Source organism: Ursus maritimus, unplaced genomic scaffold, assembly GCF_017311325.1.
Source record: "Ursus maritimus isolate PB19 unplaced genomic scaffold, ASM1731132v1 scaffold_17, whole genome shotgun sequence".
Taxonomy (NCBI): Eukaryota; Metazoa; Chordata; class Mammalia; order Carnivora; family Ursidae; genus Ursus; species Ursus maritimus.
Window position 1 is genome coordinate 33,949,145 of NW_024424119.1, and position 25,805 is coordinate 33,974,949.

Genomic DNA, 25,805 nt, shown 5'->3' on the forward strand with positions numbered 1-25,805 from the left:
AAGTCTGTTCCATTTACATTCCCACCAATGTCTAAGATTGCTTTATCTTTGCTAGTATTACTAGTTTTTATTTTTTACTAATTAGGTTAAACAAAAAATGCTGTTTGATAGTTTTAATTTGCAGGTCTTTGGTTATTCATGAGCATGAGCCTCTTTCCTTCACATGTTTGTTGACCTAAGGACAACTGTTGTGCTAGCATATCTATTCTTGGTCTTCTAATCTCTAATCTTCTCCATCCTTTATACTGTGATAGGATTAAGTTCTTTCAAACACTTTTTATGGTCATTTCCCTGCTCAAGAGCCTTTCCTTTAGTGTTGATGCCTACACTATCACAGGTGAGCCCCCTCAACACTGCCATTCCAGGCTTCCCATGATCTACACCCATTGTCCCTATTCAGTCCTTTCCTGCTGTTTCTCGGTGTAGTAGTGTTGTTCAAGATACTCATTCTGCCTGTGCATTGTCCCCTCTCCCTCTCTGCCAGTCTTAATTCTTGAAAGACTCAAGGTGGGTCTCCTAACCTCTTCGTGAAATATTTCAAAACACACTTTATCCCATTGTGATCTTTTATTTCCTGAACTTTCCTATCTCCAATTTGTTTTTCTGTTGGCTCAGAGTTCTTCTCCAGTTATATTGTGTGTGTCTTCTGCTTGTAGTAATTATCATTTGCTAGGTAACAATGTTACTATAAACTTTGTGGCTTAAAACAAGACACATTTACTATCTCACAGTTTCTGTGGGTCAGGAATATGGGTATGGCTTAGCTGGGTCTCCTGCTTCCGAGTGTCTCGCAGGACTGCGATCAAGGAGTTGATCAGGGCTGGGGCTCTTCTGGGGAGTTCCCCTTCCAAGCTCATATAGTTGGCAGCACTCTGTCTTTCAAGATAGTTGGACTGAGAGCCTTAGCTCTTTATGGCTATAAGCCCAAGGCTACCCTCAGTGCATGCTATATGGGCCACTCCATATGGTGGCTTACTTCACAGCCAGCAAGGCAAAGCATCAGTAGCGTCTGCTAGCAAGATGGAAGTTAAATTGTATGTAATATAATTGTAGAAGTGGTGTCTGTCACCTTTGTCATATTCTACTTGTTAGAAGCAAGTCACAAGTCCCACCCAAAGTCGGGGGGAGGGAATTACAGCAAAGTGTGAATTCTGAGAGGTGGGAATCCTTGGGACATCTTAAAGTCTTCTGCCACCCTGCCCAACATGGTCTCCCTGGAGTGCCATGTTTTGTATAGCTCCCAGATTTGAACACCCGAGAGAGTTATTTCATAGGGGCTTACTGAATTGCAGTAATAGAGGAAGGAATAAAGCTAGAAGAGGAATGGGAAGGGGGAATGTCTTTCACTTATTCTAATCAGAAAATTTCAGGGACACCTGGGTGGCTCAGTTAGTTAAGTGTCTGTCTTCAGCTCAGGTCATGATCCTGGGGTCCTGGGATTGAGCCCCGCATTGGGCTCCCTGCTCAGTGGGGAGCCTGCTTCTCCCTCTGCTTCTGCCCCTCCCCCTGCTTGTGTGCATGCGCACGCGCCCCCCACCAAATAAGTAAATAAAATCTTTTTTAAAAAAGTTTAAGATGCGCCAAGATGACTGTAGGATTCTATTAGTGGTAAAGAAAAGGCAATATTTTATTGCCTTAGCATTCTTTTTTTTTTTTTTTTTTTTAAGATTTATTTATTTGACAGAGAAGGGGAGAGGCAGAGGGAGAGGAAGTGAGGGAATCTTAAGCAGACTCCATGCATGGAGCCCAGGTTGGGGCTCGATTCAGGACCCTGAAGTCCTGACCTGAGCTGAAATCAAGATGAGCCACCCAGGCATCCCTATTGCCCTGTCACTCTAATTGTAATGTGTTCTTTTTCTCCGGATAATGTTTTTGACCTGATAATATATTTCCTGCAGTAATAAGGATGTAAAGGAAAATGGTAGATAATATTTTATGATATACAGGAAAGTCCCAACTTGAAATGGATTATGTTTCCCAAGTTCACTTTTAAGTTAGTTGTTTGAGATAGGTACAACTCTTCTGAATAGAAACAGTGCTATAAATAAGGTCCTGAGGCTGGGTTAACTCAGAAAGCTCATTTATCTTAGAATCATAGACTGTCAGAGGTAAAAGGGATCTTTAAGATTATCTAGTGTGTAACCACCTTACAGCATCCTGTCAAATATTGGTAAGCCTTGTGTGTAACCTCCGTAAAGCACCCCTTCGAATCCTGGTGAGCCAACTGAGGCTCAGAGAAGAAAATGACTTCTTTTGTAGTTGAGCTATCATTATGTAGCAGAGATGCTAGAGAACAAGGGTAAGGCTTATAGTCTTTTGTTTTGGGTTTTCTTTTCTTTTCTTTTCTTTTTTTTTTTTTTTTGGTTGTGGGGAGTAGGGTAGTAATAATATATTTGAACTTTGATCGACAATTCCAAAATTCTACATTTCCTACCATTTTCAAAACCTACCATTCTTCCACATTCTGCGTTGCCTACCATTTTCAAAACCATAAAGCTAGCTTTACAGTGTATGTGTCAATTTTTAGAGAATTATTATTATTATAGAAATTGTTCCCAAAGGGGAAGCCCCCTCTCCTCCATATCAATTTGGATAGAACAAGGCTGCTTCTAGTTCTAAGATACTGGATTTGTGGATATGGGGACTATACTGGGGCAAAACTTACAGCTCTTTTGGCCCCTGGGGAGGCAGCTGGATCCAGCATGGATGTTACCTTGTCCTGGGTGCCTGGGATGGGAGAGGCTATGGCAAGGGGGCAGTGACTCTTTGTACGCAGAGGTTATTGTAAAGCCAAGTGAGGGTATGTAGAGAACTGCTTTTAATCTTTTTTATATAGGTATTATATCATTATTAGAAATTTTTTATCCATTCTGCAAACAATCCTAAAACAGAGCTTAGCAGCTCTTTCTTTGTGACTCTTAAGAAATTTTCTCAGTGAGATAAGTGAGATAGGTCTCACTTATCAGTATCGATTTTTTCATAGAGGTTCCAAAGATATATTTTTTGCACAAATCTAACTTTATTCTTTATCTTTTTATCTTTCCTCTAAGGAAGCCATTTAAAGCCCCAATCACTGATAAAGGCTCTTTGACCGTAAAATGCCTCTCAGATTTCAGATACCGAGTATTAACAGGAGGTGCAGGAAGTAGAGGTCTGAGGACGGTTGATGGCAGACATTTGTAAGTAAAATCTATAGGGGGCATTTTATTTGAGACCTTTTTCAATTACCTTCGTAACCTGTGGCAGGGTATCTAGTGTGAGTTTTATTTCTTTTTTTTAATTATCTCATTCCCCAGAAATCCATAGCATAGAATGTTCGTGGTGGAAGGGCTCTGGAGATCACTGAGCCCCTTCATTTTACGGTTGAAGAGACTGGGGTCTAGGAAACGTCAGTGGCTTGATGAAACGTAGTATCAGGACTAGCACCCACTTTTGAACGCTGAGTCTAGCGCCGTTTGCGTTATATACCGCCCCATCCCCGGTAAGCTACGCAGATTCCAATTGCCCACCCTTTTTTTACTTTTGGGGCCTCTCCCTCTGAACTTTTTTTTTAAGAAAAAAATTTTTAATTAATTATTTTTAAAAAAGATTTATTTCTTTTTTTAAAGATTTTTATTTATTTGACAGAGAAAGAGGCAGCCAGCGAGAGAGGGAACACAAGCAGGGGGATTGGGGAGAGGAAGAAGCAGGCTCCCAGCAGAGGAGTCCAATGTGGGGCTCGATCCCAGGACCCCGGGATCACACCCTGAGCCAAAGGCAGACGCTTAACGACTGAGCCACCCAGGCACCCCAAGAAAAAAAATTTTTAAAGGTTTTATTTATTTGTCAGAGAGAGAGCGTGCACACACAAGCAGGGGGGCCACAGGCAGCGGGAGAAGCAGACTCCCTGCTGAGCCTGATGTGGAACTCGATCTCAGGTCCCTGGGATCATGACCTGAGCCGAACGTAGACCCTTAACCAACTGAGCCACCCAGGCGTTCTCCTCTGAACGTTTAAAGATGAAAAACTTTGAGTGGAACATGCAGAGAAGAAAGGGCAGGTTATATAAATTAATAAAGTTATAACTAAAGAAACTTTGAAACCAATCTATGAAGGCTTCGAACAATCTGAAGGTGATTTGATGGTGGCACTGGAACCACCACTACACTAATCGCTACTGCAGCTGTTAACAAATTGCCACAAACTCAGTGCTTTGAAACAACAAAGTGTGAATCAGAAGTCTGCATGGCAAGGCCCAGCTGGTTCCCTGTTCCAGGTTTCACAAGGCTGAAATCAAAGTGTCAGCAGGGCTGCGTTCCTCACTGGAGGCTCTGGGGGATGAATCTTCTTCCAAGCTCATTCACGTGTTGCCAGAATTTGGTTCCATGTGGTTGTCAGACTGAGGCCCCATTTCCTTGCTGATTGTCAACGAGGGATTGTTCTCAGCTTCTAGAGGCAGACTATGTATCCTGTAGCCTATATTCTGTGGCTCATGGTCCACTGATTGTCAACGAGGGATTGTTCTCAGCTTCTAGAGGCAGACTATGTATCCTGTAGCCTATATTCTGTGGCTCATGGTCCAGATCCTTCTCGTGCTTCAGTCTCTCTGACCCCCCCCCCCTTCTTCAGGGTAGCATCTTGGTTCTAGATTGTCCATTTGGGTAGAAGAATCTCTCGGCCAATGACTGGGGGTTCAGGGACAGAGTCATTTTAAGTAGGGTTTTAGAACCTTAGGTTGGAGGTTCAGAGCAGGGCTTGCATTGTAGCAAGGGGAAAATCAAAGTAGGCTTCTGGAAGGAGGGCACACAGAGTGATGATGAGGGGGGAAACTGGTGAATGGATGGTTGTGTGGCAGCTCAAGAGCCCATCTCTCGTGAGGATGGAATTCCAATTAGAACGCCAAGCTTGGTTCTCATTGGCTGAAAAACATCGTGGGCTGAGTGTACAGAACGTGCTAAAGCGGGCTGAAAACTGGCGCCCACTGTGAAGAGCTCCTTAGTCTATCTTGGGGAGATACAGAGGCTTAGGAGGGGAGAGGCAGTGCATTTTATCCACTGTGCTAATGCTTGCGTTTTACGGAATGTTCAGGGTAGCCCAATAGATCACCTGCTCGTTCCTACCCTTAGAGATGAGTTCGAACAAATGGAGATACTTGAAGCCTTCAACGAGTTTGGCTTTGCTTTGAGGGAAAGCACTGTCTTCTTTGCCTCCTGTCAAATAGTCTCTGATTCTCGCATTAATACCACCTCTCCTCCTTTGGCTCAACACGAAAAAGGGCAAGCTAGATAGAGACTACAGGTGAACTTGGATTTGTGGACTCGTTTTGTCACAAACTAATAAGCATTTGAAAACAGTAGCACTTACGATGTTCTAAATGGAAATTTATGCAGTTTTCCCTAAACTCTATTTTTCTTTCATGGAAAATGTTAGAAGTTGTAAAAATGATAGGTAAATTTTCTGAAGGCAGTTTTATGGAGGCATCTTTGGAAATTTTTTTGCCGTATTTGGTGACCATGCTACTTTTTAGCCTGAATTTTAAAACTTTTTACAAAGGTAACATCTGTGTTACTAGTATATAATTCTACCTCTAGGATAATACTTGCTATGGATAATAGTGCTAGCAATTTGAAAGAAGAGATTCAGTTACATACCTTAGAAAATACTGAAGTTGAAAATTGAAATGTTTTGCAGATTCTAAATAGGGAAGTAAAAAGCCACTTAGAATGAGATGACGTGTCTGCAGAGAAGCAAGGATGGGGTGGTTGGTTTTTCTCTGTGTTCCCTGCTTCAGTGTGTATCCTGCCCTAGCTAAATTAAACAGCTGATTGATTATACATGCTCAATCCAGACTTTCACTACTTGGGTTGGTTCCAGGTTAACCAGGCAACTGTAAAGATTCTAAAAAGCTGTTGTCATTTTATGTATGCCCATAGTTATGACCTTTGTAATATACTTTAGGTAATTATTAACCACTTCAGCAATGAATGTTAAAGTCATTAATTTGCCATCTGTTTATTTATCTGGATGTGAGTGTGGAGGGCAACTGAGAAGTTGGAGGGTGCACAGTCCACACATGACCACCCTCACTTCTGACACTAATTGTGAGTTTGGGTTCCTAAGATTACCTTTACTTCTGACACCATTGCAAGTTCAGGGGCCCAGAAGACCATTCTTAGGAAGCCTCACAGAACTCACTGAAATCCATTATACTCACAGGGAAGAACTATAGATTAATATCGGCCAACGAAAGAAGTACACAGGGAAGAGTATTCATTGTTTTCTCCCTGTGGAGTCAGGGCATTTACTTACCTGGCATTGATATGTGACAATACACATGGCACATTGCAACTGATAAGCGCACCCAAGTCTCAGTATTCAGAATTTTTACTGGGGCTTCGTTATACAGGCATGATTCACTGTGCATGTGGCTGATTCCATCTCTAGCCCCTCTTGTCAAGGAAACACATGATTCCAAAGTCCTGGTCTACATGACACTGGTGGTCTTTCTAAGGGTGGGCAACCCCTTGGGCACCGGGCTGGCTCAGGTGGTAGGGCATGCAACTCTTGATCTCAGTTGTAAATTCAAGCTCCGTGTGCGGTGTAAGAGATTACTTAAAAATAAAATCTTTAAAAAGGAAAGAAAGAAAGAAAGAAAGAAAGAAAGAAAGAAAGAAAGAAAGAAAGAAAGAAAGAGAAGTGTGGTTAACCCCTGCCCTAAATTCTGTCTGGTGTGACCTGCCCACACCCTAAATCACATTGTTTTTGGACTACCTACTATAACCCAAGGCCCCTGGCAAACAAAGACACTCCTTTGCCCAGGGCAAAGTTGAAACCTGTTTCTGAGTAGGCTAAATTCTTTACTACACATTTAAGTGTGTGGGACTTAATTAGGGGCTCTTTAAGTTGGATTTTGTAAATTACATTTTTCAAGATGAAATTTGAAATATTTTTATAGTTTTATTAAGGTATAATTTACATATAATAATTGACTGTAACTGGTAACTGTATACAGTCATACACCCTCTATCACAATCCACACTTGCGTTGCCCCCTGAAAATTACCTCATACCCCTTTGCAGCCAGTTCTTCCCCCATCCTTGTTCCCAAGCAACCACTGATTTGCTTTCTGACGGTATAGTTTTGCCTTTTCTAGAATTTCATATCATGGACTCATATAGTATATTGTATTTTGTGTCTGGCCTTTTTAACATAGCCTAATAATGTTACTGAGATTCATCCATGTTGTTTAATACAATAGTTTGTTCTTTTCTAATTACTAAGTAGTATTCCATTATGTGGATATACCACATTTTGCTTCTCTGTTCCCTAGTTTTTGGATATTTGGATTATTTACTTATTTAAAATAATTTTGTTCTATTGTGAATAACACTGCTTTGGAAATCTATGCCTGGGGTACTCTATGGATGTGTATTCATTACTCTTGGGCAGAGACCTAAGTTTGGGATTGGTGAGTCATGATGAGGTTATGTTTAACTTTATAAGAATGCGGAACTGGTCAGGGCGTGATCCCAGCGTTATGGGATCGAGCCTCACATCAGGCTCTTCCACTATGAGCCTGCTTCTTCCTCTCCCACTCCCCCTGCTTGTGTTCCCTCTCTCACTGGCTGTCTCTATCTCTGTCGAATAAATAAATAAAATCTTAAAAAAAAAAAAAAAGAATGCGGAACTGGGACGCCTAGGTGGCTGAGTCAGTTAAGCTCAGGTCATGATCCCAGGGTCCTGAGATAGAGCCCCACATGGGGCTCTCTGCTCAGCAAGGAGCCTGCTTCTCCCTCTGCCTGCCGCTCCCCCTGCTTGTGCTCTCTTACTCTTTCTCTCTCTCTCTCTGACAATTAAATAAATAAAATGTTTTTAAAAATTTTTTTAAAAGAGAAGAAAAGAAAAAAATTGGAACTGTTTTCTGGAGGGGTAGCACCATTTTGCATTCCCACTATAGCCCGGGACACAGGGGTGCAAGAGCACCTGGCTCCGGGGGTCCCAAACAGACCAGGTTTGGCCCGTTGCCCCTGACAAAATCCAAAGGCAGAGAGACACATGGTGGGGAAACAAGAAAGGAATTTATTTCAGTGAGGCCAACACCAGGAAGGCAGCCGACTAACGTCTCAAAGACCGTCTTCAAAGTGCTGAAAATACTTCTAGGTATATATAGGGAGAATGTGGGACAAAGGTGGGTGGGTACATGCAGGTGGGCAGTAAAGGTCAGGTCATCATTGTCTTGGGGTCAGTCCCGCGGGGTCTTGCTGGCTTGAGGCAGCCCTTACTGCTAGAGGGAGTGGTTTTGGTTCTCATCAGTGGATGCTGTGCTTGCAGGGTCTTTTGCCTGAGTTATGAGATAAGCTGGAAAGAAGAACTTAATCAGTTAGAAAGTACAGACTGAGGTCAAAATGGAGGTAGTTGACATCCTCTTTCATTTTCCTCTAGAAGTTTTGTATTTAGCTCTTACGTTTATGCATACAATCCATTTTGATTTAACGTTTGCATATGGTATAAAGAGGTCAAGGTTTGTCTTCTTTTTCCCCCATACAAAAATCCAGTTATTCGAGCTCATTTATTGAAAAGGCTTCCTTCCCTGTTGAATAACCTTGGAACCTTTGTAAAAAAAATAAATCTGAGGGCACGAAAGGAAGCTGATGGGGTTTCTGGTAGCGGCAGACACCATTATTACGGAAAAAATTAAAGTAAGGATATCACCTCTTTTATAACACTGTTTTAAATAACTAATTGCAACAAATTATATAAAAGAGATAAATGGAATGTGTGTAGGTCAGTAGAGATAAAAATAATACTGTCCGCCAACGACAAGAGACTGTAACCTGAATGCTCAGGAGATCCAACAAAAATATATCTTGAAATGAGATGCTTAAATCACGGGTTATAAAACATACACCTAACTCAGTTCAGTCATTTGTTTTATCACTAGACAAAATATAATGAAAAACATAATACTTGTTTTATGAGAAAACAGAATCTAACAAGATACAGGGCCAAATACAGAGAATTATAATACTTTAATAGAATGAAAAGAAAACAAATAATAAGAGAATATAATCTACTCCTGGCTGAGTAGTCTTAATATAATAAAGATGACAATACTAACAAAGTTAATTTATAGATTTAATACAATACCAGTTAAAATCCTGATAGGCTGGTGAATGGGACTTGATGGATAGTATAAATCACAGAATAAAGAAGCAGGAAAGAACTTCAGGGGAGAACATTTTAAAAATTATTCTTGTTCTTAAAATAATTTGAGAGGATTAGAATTAGGAGCATATATTGTAAGACAATTAAATGGGGATAAAAGAGCAGAGAGCCATACACTGGAAATAGAGAAGAGATTAGACCCGAGATCTAGGCTAAGTATAGTTACTGAAGTTGAACACCAAATTAACTGTGGACTTTCTGGCTTTGAAGGTAGAAAGGGAAACTTGTGGTTTCACCAGTGTTTGCATATTTAAAGGCCTCTAGGCAGGCACTATAAATCTCTTAAGTGGGCTGGGAATAAGATAATAGGGAATGTTGGACACTTTGAACTTGATATGTGTGTGCCCAATAAAAGGAGAGTTTCTGCTTGGTCCTAGCTGATTTTTGGCATGTGGGTGGATGGCCCAGTAGTGCTCCTTTTTCAAAGGAAGCCGGAAATCTATTGATGGAAGGAGGGTAGAGTAGGGGAGCACACGTGACCTATCACCTTAGTCTGTTCAGGCTGTTATAACATAATATTACACACTGAGAGGCTTATAAACAACAGAAATTTAATTCTCTTAGTTCTGGACACTAGAAATCTAAGGTCAAGATACCGGAATGATCATGTGCTCATGAGGGCCCTCTTTCTGGTTCATTGCTAACACTTCCTCCCTGTGCCCTCACATGGTGGAAGGGGATAGAGATCTCTTTGGAACCTCTTTCATAAGGGCACTAGCACCACTCATGAGGGCTCCACCCTCATGACCCAATCACGTCTCAGAGTCTCCTAATACCACTACCTTTGAAGTTAGGATTCAACATACGAAACTTGGGTGCACACATTCTGCCCATAGCACCTATTGAACTTCTGATTCTTAAATATGGGCAATTAGTGTATTGGCCAAACAAAACAGGTGGGGGGAGGGATTACTCATTGTCTAATTAGTGATTGTGTAGCTTAGAGAGGAAAAAGGAATTTTGCCGTTCAAAACCAACACTTACTCCCCAGTATATTAACGAGACTACCTGAATGCAGGTTAATAACAGTGACGGAAACAAAATAGAAATATCAGAAATAAACTGATAGTGGCATATGAGAAATCAAGTAAAATAAAAACTAATAGCAATAGATATTTAACAAAAGACATTGTTGAATGATAATATGAAGGAAACGACGTCTAGAGCTCTTTTAATCTCACACCATGCAAAATAAATTTTAGATGAGTTAAATATTTTATTTTATTGAAAGATTTTATGTATTTATTTTTGAGAGAGAGAGAGAGAGAGAGAGCATGAGTGGAAGGGAGGGGCAGAGGGGAAAGCAGACTCCCCACTGAGCAGGGAGCCCAGTGCAGGACTTGGTCATGACCTGAGCCGAACGCACTTAAACCACTGAGCCACGCACCCAGGCGGCCATGAGCTAATTTTTTTTTTTAAGGATTCTATTTATTTATTTGACAGAGAGAGACAGCCAGCGAGAGAGGGAACACAAGCAGGGGGAGTGGGAGAGGAAGAAGCAGGCTTGCAGCAGAGCAGGGATCATGCCCTGAGCCAAAGGCAGAAGTTTAAAGACTGAGCCCCCAGGCGCCCCATGAGTTAAATATTTTTAAACAAATATTACACTTTTGTTATGGAGAGGAAACCATTTATATGTTATTGAAGCATTAAAGGAGTAAAGTAGTACCAAGGTGGGCATGTTTGATTGTCAAAAAATATGATTCTCTGATACAAAGATAAAAGCAGTACCTTGAGAACAGTATTTCTAGTTTTTCTATGATGGGTAACATTTTTCACGTAATTGGGGATATATCCATAAGGGTAGATTCAATAGACAGATAACCAATGATGGTTTACATTTTCATCAGGGATGATTTACACTGGAGAAAATAACATCGGTATGTGTGACCCAAAGTTCTTCATTTGTAAAACGAAGATAATAGTAGTACCTACTTCCTAGGGTGTTTTGGAGGAATAAATATGATAAATGATGTGTGCTCCTTAGCACATTGCCTGGAACCATAGATGTTAACTGTTATTTGTTATAATCATTTTCATTATTATTATCTTGCAAAACAAGTTTCAAAGTTACTTATCAAAGCTTCTTCCCTTTTTCACCCAGATGGGGAAAACTGCTCATTTAGCTAAGTTTATGTTTGTGGAGTTTACAAAGCACTTTCACATATTCCGTCTCATTGATTCTCACTCTGGCCCTGGGAACTCTGAATTTCGTCTCAGTGGGGGCTGTCAGGATTCACTCTTCCGTAGTCACAGCTTGGTTTTTGGTCATCACCCTTTATCGCTTAACCTATAAAATCAATTCAGACTAATTCAGGAACTCCCCACTCTGATCACAGCCTTTTCTCCTTCCAGCTTGTGTGTTCTTTGCCTCCTGGAGCCATTCTTTGACTTTGAGTTCTTTGACTCCTGTACTTTCTCCTGTTTTTCTTTCTTTACTGTCATCCTTATTTTCTCTTATAATTTTTTCATACTCTTTTGGTAATATCAAGTGCCTGTCTCTGCCTTACTCTGTCCTTCTCAAAGGCTAAAAAGAAGTCTGTGTTGGGCAGAGGATTTGAATGGACATGTCTCCAAAGAAGAGAGGTGAATGGACAGTAAGCCCATGAAAAGTTGTTCAACATCATTAGTCATCAAGGAAATGCAAATCAAAACCACAATGAGTTACCACGTCATATCCACTAGAATGGGTATGGTAAAAAAGACATGGTTGCAATTGTTGGCAAAGATGTAGAAAAACTGGATCCTTCATACATTGCTGGTCTGGACGTTAAATGGCACACCTGCTATGGAAAAGTCTGGCAGGTCCTCAAAGTATTAAATACAGAGTTACCATATGACTCAGCAGTTCCACTCCTTGTTATCTACCCAAGAGAAATAAAACCATATATCCATAAAAACATACATCCATACAAAGGCTTGTATACTAGATGTTCATAGCAGTGTTATTCATTATAGCCAAAAAGGGAGAACAACACAGATGTGTACCAACTGATGAATGGATAAACAGAATGTGTTCTAGCCATACAACGTAATATTATTCAGCCGTAAAGAGGAATGACACAGACAAAACTTGAAAACATCATGCTAAGTAGAAGCCAGTCACAAAAGACCACATATTCGATGATACCATTTATATGAGCTGTCCAGAACAGACATATCTATAGAGATCGTTTATTCGTGGTTGCCTAGGGCTAGGGGTTAGAAAATGGGGAAATGGGGAATGACTGTTAATGGGTATGAGATTTCTTTTTGGGGTAATAAAATGTCCTCACATCAGATTGTGGTGATGGATAAACAACTCTGTGAAATACACTTAAAAATATTTAATTGAACTGAATTGTACAAAACTTTGAACTGTACAGTTTACAGGTGAATTTTAGGGCGTGTAAGTTATGTCTCAATAAAGCCATTAAACTAAAAAGAAGAATAAATCTCTGGTCATTGACTCTTCTGTTTTCAGCCTGAGTGCTGAAGAGGTTGATTTTGAGAATGCTTCCTGTAACTGTGTAGTATTGCCAGTGAACTTGGGGTGAGGGGTATTATTCCAGTTGACTAGAGTAAACCGAGAACTTTTCTTTCTTAAAGCTCTTGTGCATTATTTTTAAAAGGTATTTTAGAGGCACCTGGCTGGCTCAGTCGGTGGAGCGTGTGTGACTCTTGATCTCAGGGTTGTGCGTTCAGGCCCCATGTTGGGTGTAGAGATGACTTAAAAATAAAATCTTTCAGGAAAGTGTTTTAATTTGCTTTTTTGTTTCCGTGTAGTATGAGGAACACAATTTGCTGTCTTGCTCTTGGTTACCGCTCTGGCGATTATTTCTCCCTTAATCGTATATGCCCAAGGAGAAGACGACACTCAGCTAAATAGTAGGATCGTTCTTCCCCCAGGCCTTTTCAGTTCCATGCCTTTGTTTTAGCTCTTGGCTCCTCTTACTTGACTTTTCGTTTTAATTTCTTGGGGGGGCTTTGACAGTCTGATTGAAACTATGAGTAAGAAATCTCTCTTCAGAAAACCGCATGGGAATTTGTGCACCAAATTTTGCGTACAATTTCAAGAGGGTCACACATTTCGCCAAGGATCAGAATCTCAACTCTGCACACTCACTTTGGGGATCTCATACACTCCTGGGCAGGTTGTCATTTATGTGCTGGTAATTCCACAGTCTCTATCTCTTGTCCAGATTTCTCTGCCAGAACATTCCGGCCAACTGTCCAGGTCCACTTGGACACTCCACAGATACTCCAGACTCTCACTGTCTACAGTTAGAACGTGTTCTTATCCCTCCAAACTCTGCTCTTCCTCCTGAGATGCGTGTCTTACTGAACAGAACAGGAGTCCAAACCAGAATGCCCTGGCTATCCTAGTATAAACCAGATCGTTCTTAATTTCTTCCTTTCTTAATTTTTTCTGTAAAAAAGTATCACTCTTAATTTCTTACTTCCTTCCCCTCCTTTTCTTAATTGTGCCTCAGTGTTTCCGAAATCTCATTTTTGTTCCCATTCCCACCCGGGTCGAAGTCATCCTCTCGTTAGAGATTCAGTCTCCTTACTTTCTCTCTTGCTCGCCTTTAATTCATTCCCCACATTACAGTTGGTGAACCCTCAATGGCTCCCCAGTGGCGTTAGGATGAACTCCAAGGTTTCTGACCTCTTTGATACCAGCTATGAGGCCTATGTGATCCAGCTCCAGCTTGCCTGTCCGGCCATCTGGTTTTTTATCACAGTCCACGTCGACCATTCTGACGTTTTTCATTTTCTCAGTTACACCATGCTGTGTCTCACTTTTATGTCTTTTCATGTGTTCTTCTTTCCCTGTTTCTGCCTCCTTTCCTCCACACCTTGCAAACTCATATTCATTCTTTAGGTTCTGGCTTAAGAGTTCCCTTCTTCTGGACACCTGTCCATTCATGAGGCCCTTTGGAGGCATTCTCGTATCCTTTTATCTCTGCGATAGTGTTTATATGCTTTTGTAATTACCTCCCTACTCTCCGTGGACTGTCAGTGCTAGGAAGGGAGATACTTGTTGGTGTTGGTCTCGCTTATCATGGCATCTCGACTGCATATTTAGCCCTGCACCTGGCAGAGGTGTTTGATAAGTTTCTGTTGAATGAATAAGACTATTTCCTTCTACCTAAAATATCTTCCTCCTAACCTTCCCTCTCCCCTCTGCTCCACGTGGCAAAATCCTACACAGTTACCACCATGTATTAACTCAACAAGTAAGTTAGGAACTCCTTCTTTATTCGAGGCACCGTTTTAGGCACCGGGGATATCGTGAGAAGAAGACAGCAACTATTTCTGCCTTTTGGGAGCTGATACTCTACAGGTGGAGACAGATAATAAACCAATAAATAAGTAAAATATACAGTGTGTTAGTGAGTCTACGTGCGAAGGAGAAACAGAGAAAGCAAAGATGGATGACGCCCATCAGAGTGGAGAGACAGCATATCAGATGGGTGGCTGCCCCACCGTTATCGAGAAGGTGACTTTTGAGCGAAGACTTGAAGCAAGTGAGGGGGCTACCTGGCTGTGCTGCTCTCTGGAGGAAGAATGCTCCAGGTAGATTGAAGTGTGGAGGCCTCTAGGTGCTAGTAAGCTGGAGAGCGAGGAACAGAAAGGAAACCTGTGGGAGGTGAGGTCAGAGCAGTGAACATCTCCTAGTGTCACTGTCTTCATCTGATCCCTGGGCTTCCTCCACGGTTGGAAGCTGTTTTCAGCTCTCGATGCTGTGAATTTACCAGAAATGACTGTTGAAGTTTCCCTTCTTAGCAGTTACTTGTGAATCAAGGGCTACAGAAGTGCTAGCCGGGAAGGCTACCGGGCTGGTGAGGTGCGTGGCGAGGCATTTCTCTATCAAGTGCTACCTCTGGGGACATGTTTGTCTCTTCCTCATTGGGACTGGGGCGGGGGAGAGGGTGCGGGCGGTGGGAAAGTGGGGCGTTGCTGTCATCACCCTCACAGGTCAGGTTGCCCACAGTTCACTTCGGCCCCCTTTTCTGTTCCTTAGTTTTCTTGCTGTCTTGGGGGAATGGTGAACATTGTACCGGTCTCTCAGCTACTATCTAGAATGACAATTTTGAAGATAAATCACTACTTTCAGCACGTTTCTGTCTCTCCCCTTGGCTTTGTTCCAGGGAGTGGAGGACCAACGGGGTTTCAGTTCATTATGTGTTGCGTCCGTGTGTTGGGTTAGTGTGTGCTTTGTTCCTTTGGGGTTTTTATGGACTTCCATGTGCAGGCTCGTAGATCTGTCCTGGGTAACACAGCCCTTCACGGTGCTGTTGGATCCCACCCCGGTGGTGAGCCTGGACTGGCCTTGCTGGCACCGCACGCAGGAAGTAAGAGGCCTCCTCTGGGCACAGTTCCACCGCGGGTGGAGCAGAGATCCAGGGCTCTCTGAAGTCTATATTTAGCAATAGGAGAAGCCTCTGTGAGGCTGTTGTGTTTTTCCTTTTGGTGTGATTCACTAATGGCAGCAAGCTCTATGGAGAGGGGCTATAAATTGTAAATTGATATGAGGTAATAATTGGAAAAATGATCAGACTCCATTTTTATTCTCCTCTGGGGAAAAACACGTGTCCGGAATCACTAACGCAGAAGGCGACGGATGGAGGGATTTTTCAGCCAGCTTTCCAGCTGTAGTGTTGTAGTGCTCTGTCCTGATTAGAGAGGAGAGAAGCCAAATTTGGCAGGAGGTGGCCAGCAGACACGAGTGTGTTTGCCACTTTTTGCTCCAAAAAGCCTTGCCGCAGAGTTGCCATGGCAGCTGGAGGCAATTTAATGGCCAGGGCTCAGCTCCGGAGCAGTGTGCTGGTGCCCCAGCCATCCCATCTCCGGCCTCCCACCCGAGGGGCTGGTTATGCCAGGGTGTCCCTCGGCCCTGGCAGTTGATGCAGTGGAGCTGTATGGGCCTTCGGATTCGAGGGATGGCTATTTCTTCCGTCCCCTGTTTCTCCTAGGGCATAGCCCTTTGATGTCCCATCCGTAGTCCACCTTATCAAATTATTTGTAGTTCCTTAAATATGCTCTTTCATGCTTCTGTTCCTTTTATACATGCGGTTTCCTCTGCCCAGAATGCTCCCTTCCCCATCTGTCTGGAAAATTCCTATTCATTTTCAAAATGAGGCTTAGATACTGCCTTTTGCTCTGTAGAGCTTCCTCTAACCCCTTATGCTCTCTGCAGAATTACACTATTTCCTCTGCCATCTCAACCTTGTCATGTATCACATGATTTGGAAATGACTGTGTTTTTGTTTCTTCTTCTCTAAGCTGTAAGTTATTTGCATTTAAGAGCTGTTTTTTTTTCTTTAATGAATTTTGTATCCCCAGGCCTAGCCCATGAATCGATACATAATAAACACTTTGTAGTGTTTGTTGGATGAATGAAGTGTTTCTGTATCAGCCGATGTAATTTTTTTTTAAGGATTTTATTTATTTATTTGAGAGATAGAGAACAAGCAGGGGGAGCGGCAGAGGGAAGAGGGGGTAGTAGACTCCCCACTGAGGAGGGAGCGCGACATGGGGCTTGATCCCAGGACCCCGAGATCATGACCTTAGCCAAAGACAGATGCTTAACCGACTGAGCCACCCTGGTGCCCCCATCCTATGTAATTCTTATCATGGGAAACCATGATAAGCATACCACGTAAAGGACAGCACTGTATGATTGGCTGTAACTTACTTGCCATTACCTTTCTTCTCACTTTCCATTTTAAATTGGAGGGCCAGTGGCGGAAAGAGCAGCCTTTGGGAGTCAGTCCCTAGGGTTCAAGGCAGTGTAGTCTACAGTTGCTTGCCCAACTTGTAAATCTCCGTTCCCTCTTGTTGAATTAGGATGTGCAAGGACAGTGCCGAAGATGCTTGGTGGCCCAAACTAAATTCTTGGTAAATCTCGTATTCTCTACCTTGCCCTATCTTCCTTGAGGAAAATGAAAGCAAAGTAGAAGTTTCAGCCAGTTTGAAGCATCTCTGGCATCCTTCTCTGCATCAGCTCACTCAGTGTTCACTGCCCTGCCCTGAGCTCAGCTTCAAAAGTACCTCTTTCTGTGCCTCTTGTCCCTTTTTCCAAACTTTCATGCCTTACTGCCCTGTCTTCATCTTTGATGCATCTGTCCCCACGACTTTACCACGTAGATAGACATTTTCTTTGCATCTCTCTCCTGTCCTGTCTTTTGGGGATATGCTGTATTTCAAGAATTTTGATTGAAAATGAATTTATCTGTTTCTCGCCTTCAGTAGTTCCCAGGAACCATCTCGACTATAATATACACTTTCACGCCTTACCTGCTGTCCTCTATAGTGTTCCCTTTACCATTCGGTCTTCAGCATGTGGCGCCATTCCTCTAATTTTGAAGTTCAAAGCTTGCTTAAGTTGTTTGCAAACGTGTTCTCCATGCCATGTGATGCTGCTGCATGCCTGTCGTATGTGCCCATGCCCGCAGGTGTCTGGGCTGTCCAGGTGGTGAAAGTGTTTCTCTCTTGTTGCCTCTATCCCTACTTTCATTCCCACTTTTGGTATTTTATTCATTCCTGCTCCTCTACAAAACTTAAAGCTGTTTTTAAGTTGTTAGTAGGTCTAGTGAAAGACTCACTGAGGATAGTGATGAAAATTTGCTTTTCACTCCAGTTTATTGCGTATCTATGATGGTGTTTCTCCACCTTGAAAGGCTGGAGCATGGGAGCCAGGGCATGTAATCACGAATCCATGTGCCCCAACCCCTTCCCAACCATTTACCCAGGGGCAGAGTCAAGGTAGGCTGTTTTAAGAAACCTTTTTGGGATGTCTTATAGCCACCTACCTGGTGTCTTTCGCCTTCTCGGTTAAAAAAAAAAAACAACAATAAAAATCTACCCACTTATCAGTAGATTTGTCAGTTAAAATAATCTGGTCTGCCAATGTCATGCTTATTTGAGAGTTGAATATTTGTTTCATTTCAAAAAAATGAAATTGGCAAATACAGTTCGTTTTGTTTGAAGTGAAAACTGAAACGAATTTATTTACCTGGCTAAGGGCATTTTTAAATCAAGAGGCAAGAAAGTGCAGTTTTAATGAATCATAAATTTGTCTGTTTGACACATGCACTTTTCTTACTCTGTAAATATTCAGTTAAATGCCATTTAGTTAAAATTTAGTTACTTCCGAACACGTTGCCATGGATTGAATGAACTTCAGGATGGTGGAAACAATATTCAAAGTTAATATAGAACAGTTAAAATGATTTATTATTTTGTAGGAAATATTTGGGGAAGAGAGCAGGTTGGACACAGGGTGAAACTCCGAATAGGAAGGACTAGGTTTGAATTCATTCTCTGGCATCTACTAGCTCGCTTGGGCCATGTAGTTAGTCCCTTGGGGCCTCAGTTGTGTCCTCTGTGGAATGGTAATGGCCTCTAGCTCATAAAGTTGTTGTGAGGATCAAATAAAGTCATGAATGTGACAGTTCCCAGCACCCAGACATCCAGTAAGTGTTAATAGAATTGGAATCTAAGGCTTATAAATCATTTTAAATGTTGTGTGTGTGTTTGCATTTGAATATGTGGAGTGAGTGTGTAAGGAATTAAAGGCTTGTATTCATAGACTGTGGAGATGGGTGACTGTTTTGCATAATGGTGTGTATGTGTGTAAGTGATTTTATTTCCTGAGGATACCATTTAAGATTAGCATTTATTTCTGTTGAAGTAGATTCTTCCAAACCATACATGCAGGCTGAAAAATGAGCGGTGTTAATTTTTTAGTGTTACAGACATTACAGAATTTTTCTCTGCCTCCTGTGTTATTTCCCTTGTGCCACACTACTTCTGGAGGCCTACTTAGTTGTTTTTCTTTTTGTTTTTTTTAAGTTAATTAATTTATTTTTTAGTAATCTCTATACCCAGTGTGGGGTTCGAACTCATGACCCTGAGATCAAGAGTCGCATGCTCTTCTGACTGAGTCAGCCAGGCACCTCCAAGGCCTACTTAGTTCTTTTTTTTTTTTTTTTTTTAAAGATTTTATTTATTTATTTGACAGAGATAGAGACAGCCAGCGAGAGAGGGAACACAAGCAGCGGGAGTGGGAGAGGAAGAAGCAGGCTCATAGCGAAGGAGCCTGATGTGGGGCTCGATCCCATAACGCCGGGATCACGCCCTGAGCTGAAGGCAGACGCTTAACGACTGTGCCACCCAGGCGCCCCAAGGCCTACTTAGTTCTTATCAGGGCTAATGACCTAATAGTCATGAATACTCCTACACAGATTTTTCTTCCAAATAAAGTATAATGTTAGTATGAGTCCTGTTGTATGATCATATCAGAAGGTGTTGCATTTCATGCCTTACCATTAAATGTAAAATTTCTGAAAAGGCCGGTAGTTTTCTTAATGATATAAATCACTGAGTACATCCTGCATGTTAGGTGTTTTACATACAATATCAGTAACATTAAACTAGAAAGTAGGTGTTATGCAGTTTTACAGATAAGGAAACTGAGGCTCAGGAGGATACATGAATTCCCCAAGGTCAGAGAACTATGAAGAAGGAACCAGAAAGCAGGCTCAGATGGCTCTGACCCAGGCGTGGTACAAGGCTGCTAGCCAGTCACTAGGATAAATCAAGAGTGTGCTTGAGGGTGCAGAAGAAGCTAGAAATATAGTGAGGACACTTCTGGCCTCGCAGGGGGCAGCATCCTGCAGGACAATCAGACAACCTATCTGTTCTCAGCGGGCTGTAAAAGTCCGTGTCACTGATCCAAGGTCCCAGGAGCCTCTGGCTTTCTCTCCTTCGCCCCACGCCTGTTTTCCTGTTGTCATGTGATTTCTCCAGGTTTTTCTCCAGGTGTTGCTCATCACTTAGCCCCATGCACTTAACTCCTCTCCCCGCCCCAGCTCCACGGCCCTGCTCACCCCCACAAAACCAGACAACAGGATTGTTGTGAGGGTTGTGTGATACGTGAGGTGATATGTATAAAAGGTTTATTAATACAGCATCTGGTACGTAGTAAGTACTCAATAAATGTTGGCTACCATTATTTTTATTGGTATTGTTAACAGTATGCTCGGAGGTGGTGGTAAATGATTCCCAGTTTTTATGACACCTTCCTCAAGGACCTGTGTGTTCCCTACCCTGGGCTGGCTTTGTGCCATTCCTTGCACAGAGCCCCAGGCGGGACATGCTCACTCCCATACACTGGACAGATGGAGGGAGAGTTAGTAAGGGGGCACTTGGCTTCTGCACAAAGGTGGTCAGAAACGTTTTCTCTGTGTGCTCGTTCCCGGGCACCAGGCATAGGAGCAGTCTGAATTCCACTTCTGAAGAACACCTTTCCGCTAGGCTTCTTTCCTTCCTTTTATCTATGTAGAGCATGAGTGGTATTGAAGTCACTAACACAGTTATTAAATATTCTTTTTTTTTTTTTTTTTTTTTTTTTAGTTTGGTGGTTTGTAGCTTGTCCCTGACCTTCCGTGCTGGGTTCCTGGTCCCTGGCCCCTCTGCAGTATGCAGTATTATCCCACCTGCAAAGGCCTCTCAGGTCCCTCTCCCCCTGACATACACACTTTTTTTTTCTATTTAATTTTTTTGCTGGTATCATTTTGTATTGTCTATCCCAGCATATACATTGACTTGATATTTTTTCTTTTTTCTTTTCTTTTCCTTTCTTTTTCCTTTCCTTTCTTTTCTTAAAGATTTTATCTATGTATTTGGGGGGGTCACAGAGAGGGCATGCACAAGCAGGGGGAGAGGCAGAGGGAGAAGCAGGCTCCCTGCTGAGCAGAGAGCCCCACATGGGGCTCAATCCCAGGACCCTGGGATCATGACCCGAGCGGAAGGCAGACACTTAACCGACTGAGCCACCTAGATGCCCTGATATTTTTGGTTTTCAATTTTCTCATCTAGTTCTTATATTTGGTTATATTTCCTGATTTGAATCCTATTTTATATAGCAAAGCAACAGAGTTTAACAACGTGGGAAAGGCTGTTGGCAGATAGATGATTTCGTAAAACTTTCCTTGGGCCCAGTAGATTGAAAACCAGCTCTGGGGGTTCTTCAGCTCCTCTCTGACACAAAGGCCTTCCTACTCGTACCCTCTCCACTGCTCCATGTTAGTCTTCGCTTTTCTCAGTTAAGAGTATTTAGCTCTTACTTTCTTTTTGGGCAGGTGATAACATCTATAATCTTTGTCATCTCTTCTACTTTTTAAACTACATACATACATTTATTTATTTTTAAGATTTTACTTATTTATTTATTTATTAGAGAGAGAGAGAGACAACATAAGCAGTGGGGAGGGGCAGAGGGAGAAGCAGGCTTCCCACTGAGCAGAGAGAGCTCGATGCAGGACTGTATCCCAGGACCCTGGGATCGTGACCTGAGCCTAAGGCAGATGCTTAACCAACTGAGTCACCCTACTTTTTAACATTAAAAAAAATCTGTTTCAGTGTAATTTCTGATGAATCTTTCCTTTTCTAAAATATAAATTATTTATAGGATACAAAAGGGATAATTTAAGATTTGGGCATTACTTTGTTGATATGTAATAGACCTTTTAATAAACAATATTTACTATCTCAATTCAAAAGTCATTTACATTTTCTAGAACAGGAGAATTCTGAAAAGTGAAAGAAAAACATTAAAATCACTTTATTCTAACATCCAGAGATGACTGTAGTTAAAATGTTGGTATATTTCTCTCTAGTCTCCATTCAACTTTATATGTTCAATTTTATATAATTTTACAGTTCATTTTTATAATTATATATTCATTAGTAAAAGTTTATATATTTGTTTTTATAATTTTATATTTTGTATATAATTATATTTTTATTACTAAAGTTTATATATAAACTATAAGTCATGTTATGTATCCTAGTAATTTTTAGGGCACAAGTTTGGGAAAAAATAAAACAAATTATTTAAAAAACTAAAATAATTTCTAATTATAAAGCATACATTACAAAAATTTAAATATTGGAAAAATACATCATGGCAAATATGAGTCCTACAGTTCCTCCAGTCCCCACTGTTAATGGTATATTTACAAGCAATTAATTAGAAAGAAAATCTGTGATTAGATTTGTGAAATATCTGTTCATCTTTGATAAAATTTGTGAAGGAGTATGGAATAGAATAGATGTTCTTTGCTTTTACGCTTAGTCAAATTAGGCAGTGAACCAGAATGTGTTCTTGTGAAATAACATCTCGATATTTTTCTCCATGCTTTAGGTATGTGTTCTTTTTGGATCCGTGCAATCTGGACTTGATAAACCGGAAGATCAAGTCTGTAGCACTGTGTGTAACAGCATGTCCAAGACAAGAACTGAAAACCCTAAGTGATGTTCAGAAGTTTGCAGAGATGAATGGTGAGACATGAGGCCATCCAAGTCCTCACCCCGGTCACTTCCTCTCACTATTAAATGTTGTATATTAGCTTTCCAGTATAACCAGTGTTAAAAGAAATCATCAAAAACCTTAAAAAGAGAGAATTGAAAGTGCTTTTGGACTTCCTTGATGAAAAAGATGATAGTCGCCTGGGGAGCTTGTTAAAACTCCAGATGCCTAGGTTCTGCCCAGGGAAATTCTGACTGAGTAGGTCTTTGGGTTCTGGAAATTTGGTTGGGTTTTTAAAAAATTATTTATTTTTTTTTTATTTTTATTTTTTTACAAATGTCTCAGGTGATTTTGATGTACCCTCTTCGCGCATTTGGGAATTACTAGACTACTCTTTGTGAAATTGGGTTTTTCCTTTTTCTCTTCCTAAGTATTGATAAAAGTATTTCAATTAGTATATTTTATTTTTATCCCTGGATAACGATGTTATATACGTCTAGTATAAGAAATTTGAAAAACTCAGGAAAAGGAAAATGAAGTAAAAACCAAAATTCCACCAGCTTTCAGTTGTGTTGGTGTGTTTTGCCTTTTTATACTTGATATTGTCTCATAAGCATTTTTCTCAGGGTACAGTTTTGAGAAACTCTGAGGTTAAACATATGGGAATTCGCTGAGAAAACAAACATAGTCAATTTCCTGACCTCTGACTCCTTTCCCTTGGGTTTCTCATTTCCAGGTGCTATCCTCAGTTCTCTTCAGAGAATTTTATTTTTCACCTCTCTTCATGGAGGGCCACAGACTGCTAGCCTGTGTTTTTCAACTTCCATGAGGTTTCATGTTTGCATTTTGTGTGTTGGCATCCCCAGAGTTGCCTTAGCCCTGCCTGAATTTACAGGCTGGTTCTGGTTCCTTGGAACCAGGGCTGACTCATGCGTCCTCCTGGTATAACTTCTAGCTGGGTAAAGAGACAGCCTGAGAACATAGCTGCACACACACCTCTACATGGTTCCAGAGTCTTCCTGAGGGGTTGCTGGCCTTTTGAGGGCAAAAGGACCAAATCCTTCCGGCCTGGCCGGATTCCTGTCCTGCCACTTCATGCCCTCAGCGTGGGGTGGTGGGAAGAGCATGAGGTTAATGTGACGCTGGATTCTAATTCTGCTGCTGCCCCACTAACTGGCTCTGTACTGAGGGACAGGAGGTGTAGCCTCTCTGAACTAGATTTCCTCATCTGAAAAAAAAAAGTGAATTAAAAACAATGCCTCCTTCATAGGTGGTTGTGAGGATTAAATGAGATGATGCATGAATTCTGGGCACTTAGTGGACATTGAATGAAGAGGTCCCAGCTACCCTTCAAGATCTCATTTTTTTCCCCACATACCCTTACCTGTATTGATTTGCTGAGTCTAATCCTAGAACTGTCGGCCCTGTCATTGTCAGGTTTCTTAGGGAGAAATGAATGATCCCTTCTGGGTTTTTCTCAAATCTTAGACAACGTGAGCATACACAGTACACTCTGGGAGGTGGTGGTGTTGAGTCGTTAAGAGCATAGGCTCTGGAACCAGATTATCCGGGTTCAAATGTTGGTCCTACCACTTATTAGCCATGAGACCCTGGGCAAGTTACTTGATCGCTAGATGCCTCAGTTTCCCCATTTATGAAGGCAATAATATTTGTATGAAAACGATTTCATAGGTTGTTACAAGGATCTCATACATGAAATATGCTTAGAAGAGTGTCTAGCAAATAGTAAATTGCTAAAAAAAAAAAAAAGTATTGGTTACTGCTGTTACATTACTACTATTAGTGTTATTATCCCCCCAAAGGAATATAATAGTCTTCCTGTCTACACAGTCTCTCTCTCCTTCTAGCCCTTTACCTACTGCTGCCGTATTAATGTTCCTAGAGCTTCAATCATTTTATCCCTTACTCAGAAATCATCAGAGGTAAAAAATAAATACATAAATAAAACACCGTATGACTTACCTTGGCATTCAAAGCTAGGATCTCGTGTCAAACTATCTTCTAACATGTCTTCTTGAACCCGCTGGGTGTGAGTCTTGGTCCCTTGAACCTGACATGTCATCTGGAGGCCCAGAAGAGAGTTAGTTCCTTGCCGACTGTATTGCCTGCTGTGATGATCCGCTGGGGTTGCCCCATGCCGCCCTGCTCGTGTATTTATTTCCAGGCCATTATCCTTCTAAGTGATTATGATACCAAGTATGGCCTATTAAGGCCAGTTTATAGGACTTTTCTGGAGAGTTTTGCAGCTTTGTTTTTTTTACAGTGTCTTACACAAAGCAGGTGTTCAAGAATATTAATGAATAAATATTATTCCAGAAAACAGACTTCTTAAATTGGTGCCTAACTACACAGGCACCCTTAGGCTTTTGAGGCAGCTGTTTGCAAAATAAGTCAACGTGTTAGGCATAAAAAAAGTATTAATAATGGCAGCATCAAGAAGCACAGCAGTGGAGGAGAGAGAAGATAAATATTTTAAAAGGCAGTAGAAAAACTATGAAATTATAATAGAGAAGGGAGACTTTGGTGGAGGGACCTAAATACCTTTATTTTAATAGCAACCCTAAGTTGAAAATTCTGAATTTCTCAAAAAAAAAAAATCTATATTTTTCTTTGGGTTGGTGACTTACTACTGGACCTGGTAAGATTTAATTCCATTATTTCTTGTCACTGAGAGAATTCTTTGTCTGTTTTTTTGCATTCTTTCTTTCCCTTTTTTCTTTCCATCATTTGAGGTGCATATTGATTTGGAAGGAGCAGATGATTTAAGTGGGAAATTTCTAAACCTTTAAGAGAGAATTGTTCAAAATCCATGACAGAGTCGTAATGTTAGAGCAAACTATAAAGCTCTTAGAAGAAAACATAGGGGAAAACTTCATGATATATTGGCAATAATTTCTTGGATATGAACCCAAAGCACAGTCAACAAAAGAAAAAGAATAGATAAATTGGACTATATCAAAAATTAAAACTTCTGTGTATCCAAGGACACAGTCAGCAGAGTGAAAAGGTAACCCATGGAATAGGAGAAAAAAGATTTGCAAACCATGTATCTGATAAAGGGTTAATACCCAGAATATATAAAGAATTCCTGCAACTCAACAGGAAAAATACAACAACCCATTTAAAAAATGGCCAAAGAACTTGAATAGACATTTCTTCTGAGAAGATATGTGATGGGCCAATAATAAGGACATGAAAAGATGCTCAATCTACTAATCCTACAGGAAATGAAATAAAAACTACGGTCGGATACCACCTTACACCCATTAGGACAGCTTCTATA

The 25,805-nt window shown here is 41.2% G+C and overlaps 1 protein-coding gene across 3 annotated transcripts in view; it reads left to right on the forward strand.

Moving 5' to 3' along the window:
* The window catches only part of SLC44A1 (solute carrier family 44 member 1), a 190,749-nt gene that overhangs the window by 64,320 nt on the left and 100,624 nt on the right, over positions 1 to 25,805 (forward strand). For all 3 annotated transcript variants that reach the window (XM_040631677.1, XM_040631676.1, XM_040631675.1), the window contains exon 4: positions 22,397 to 22,533. In XM_040631677.1, the coding sequence (XP_040487611.1) occupies positions 22,397 to 22,533 (137 nt within the window). The remainder of the gene's footprint in view (positions 1 to 22,396; positions 22,534 to 25,805) is intronic.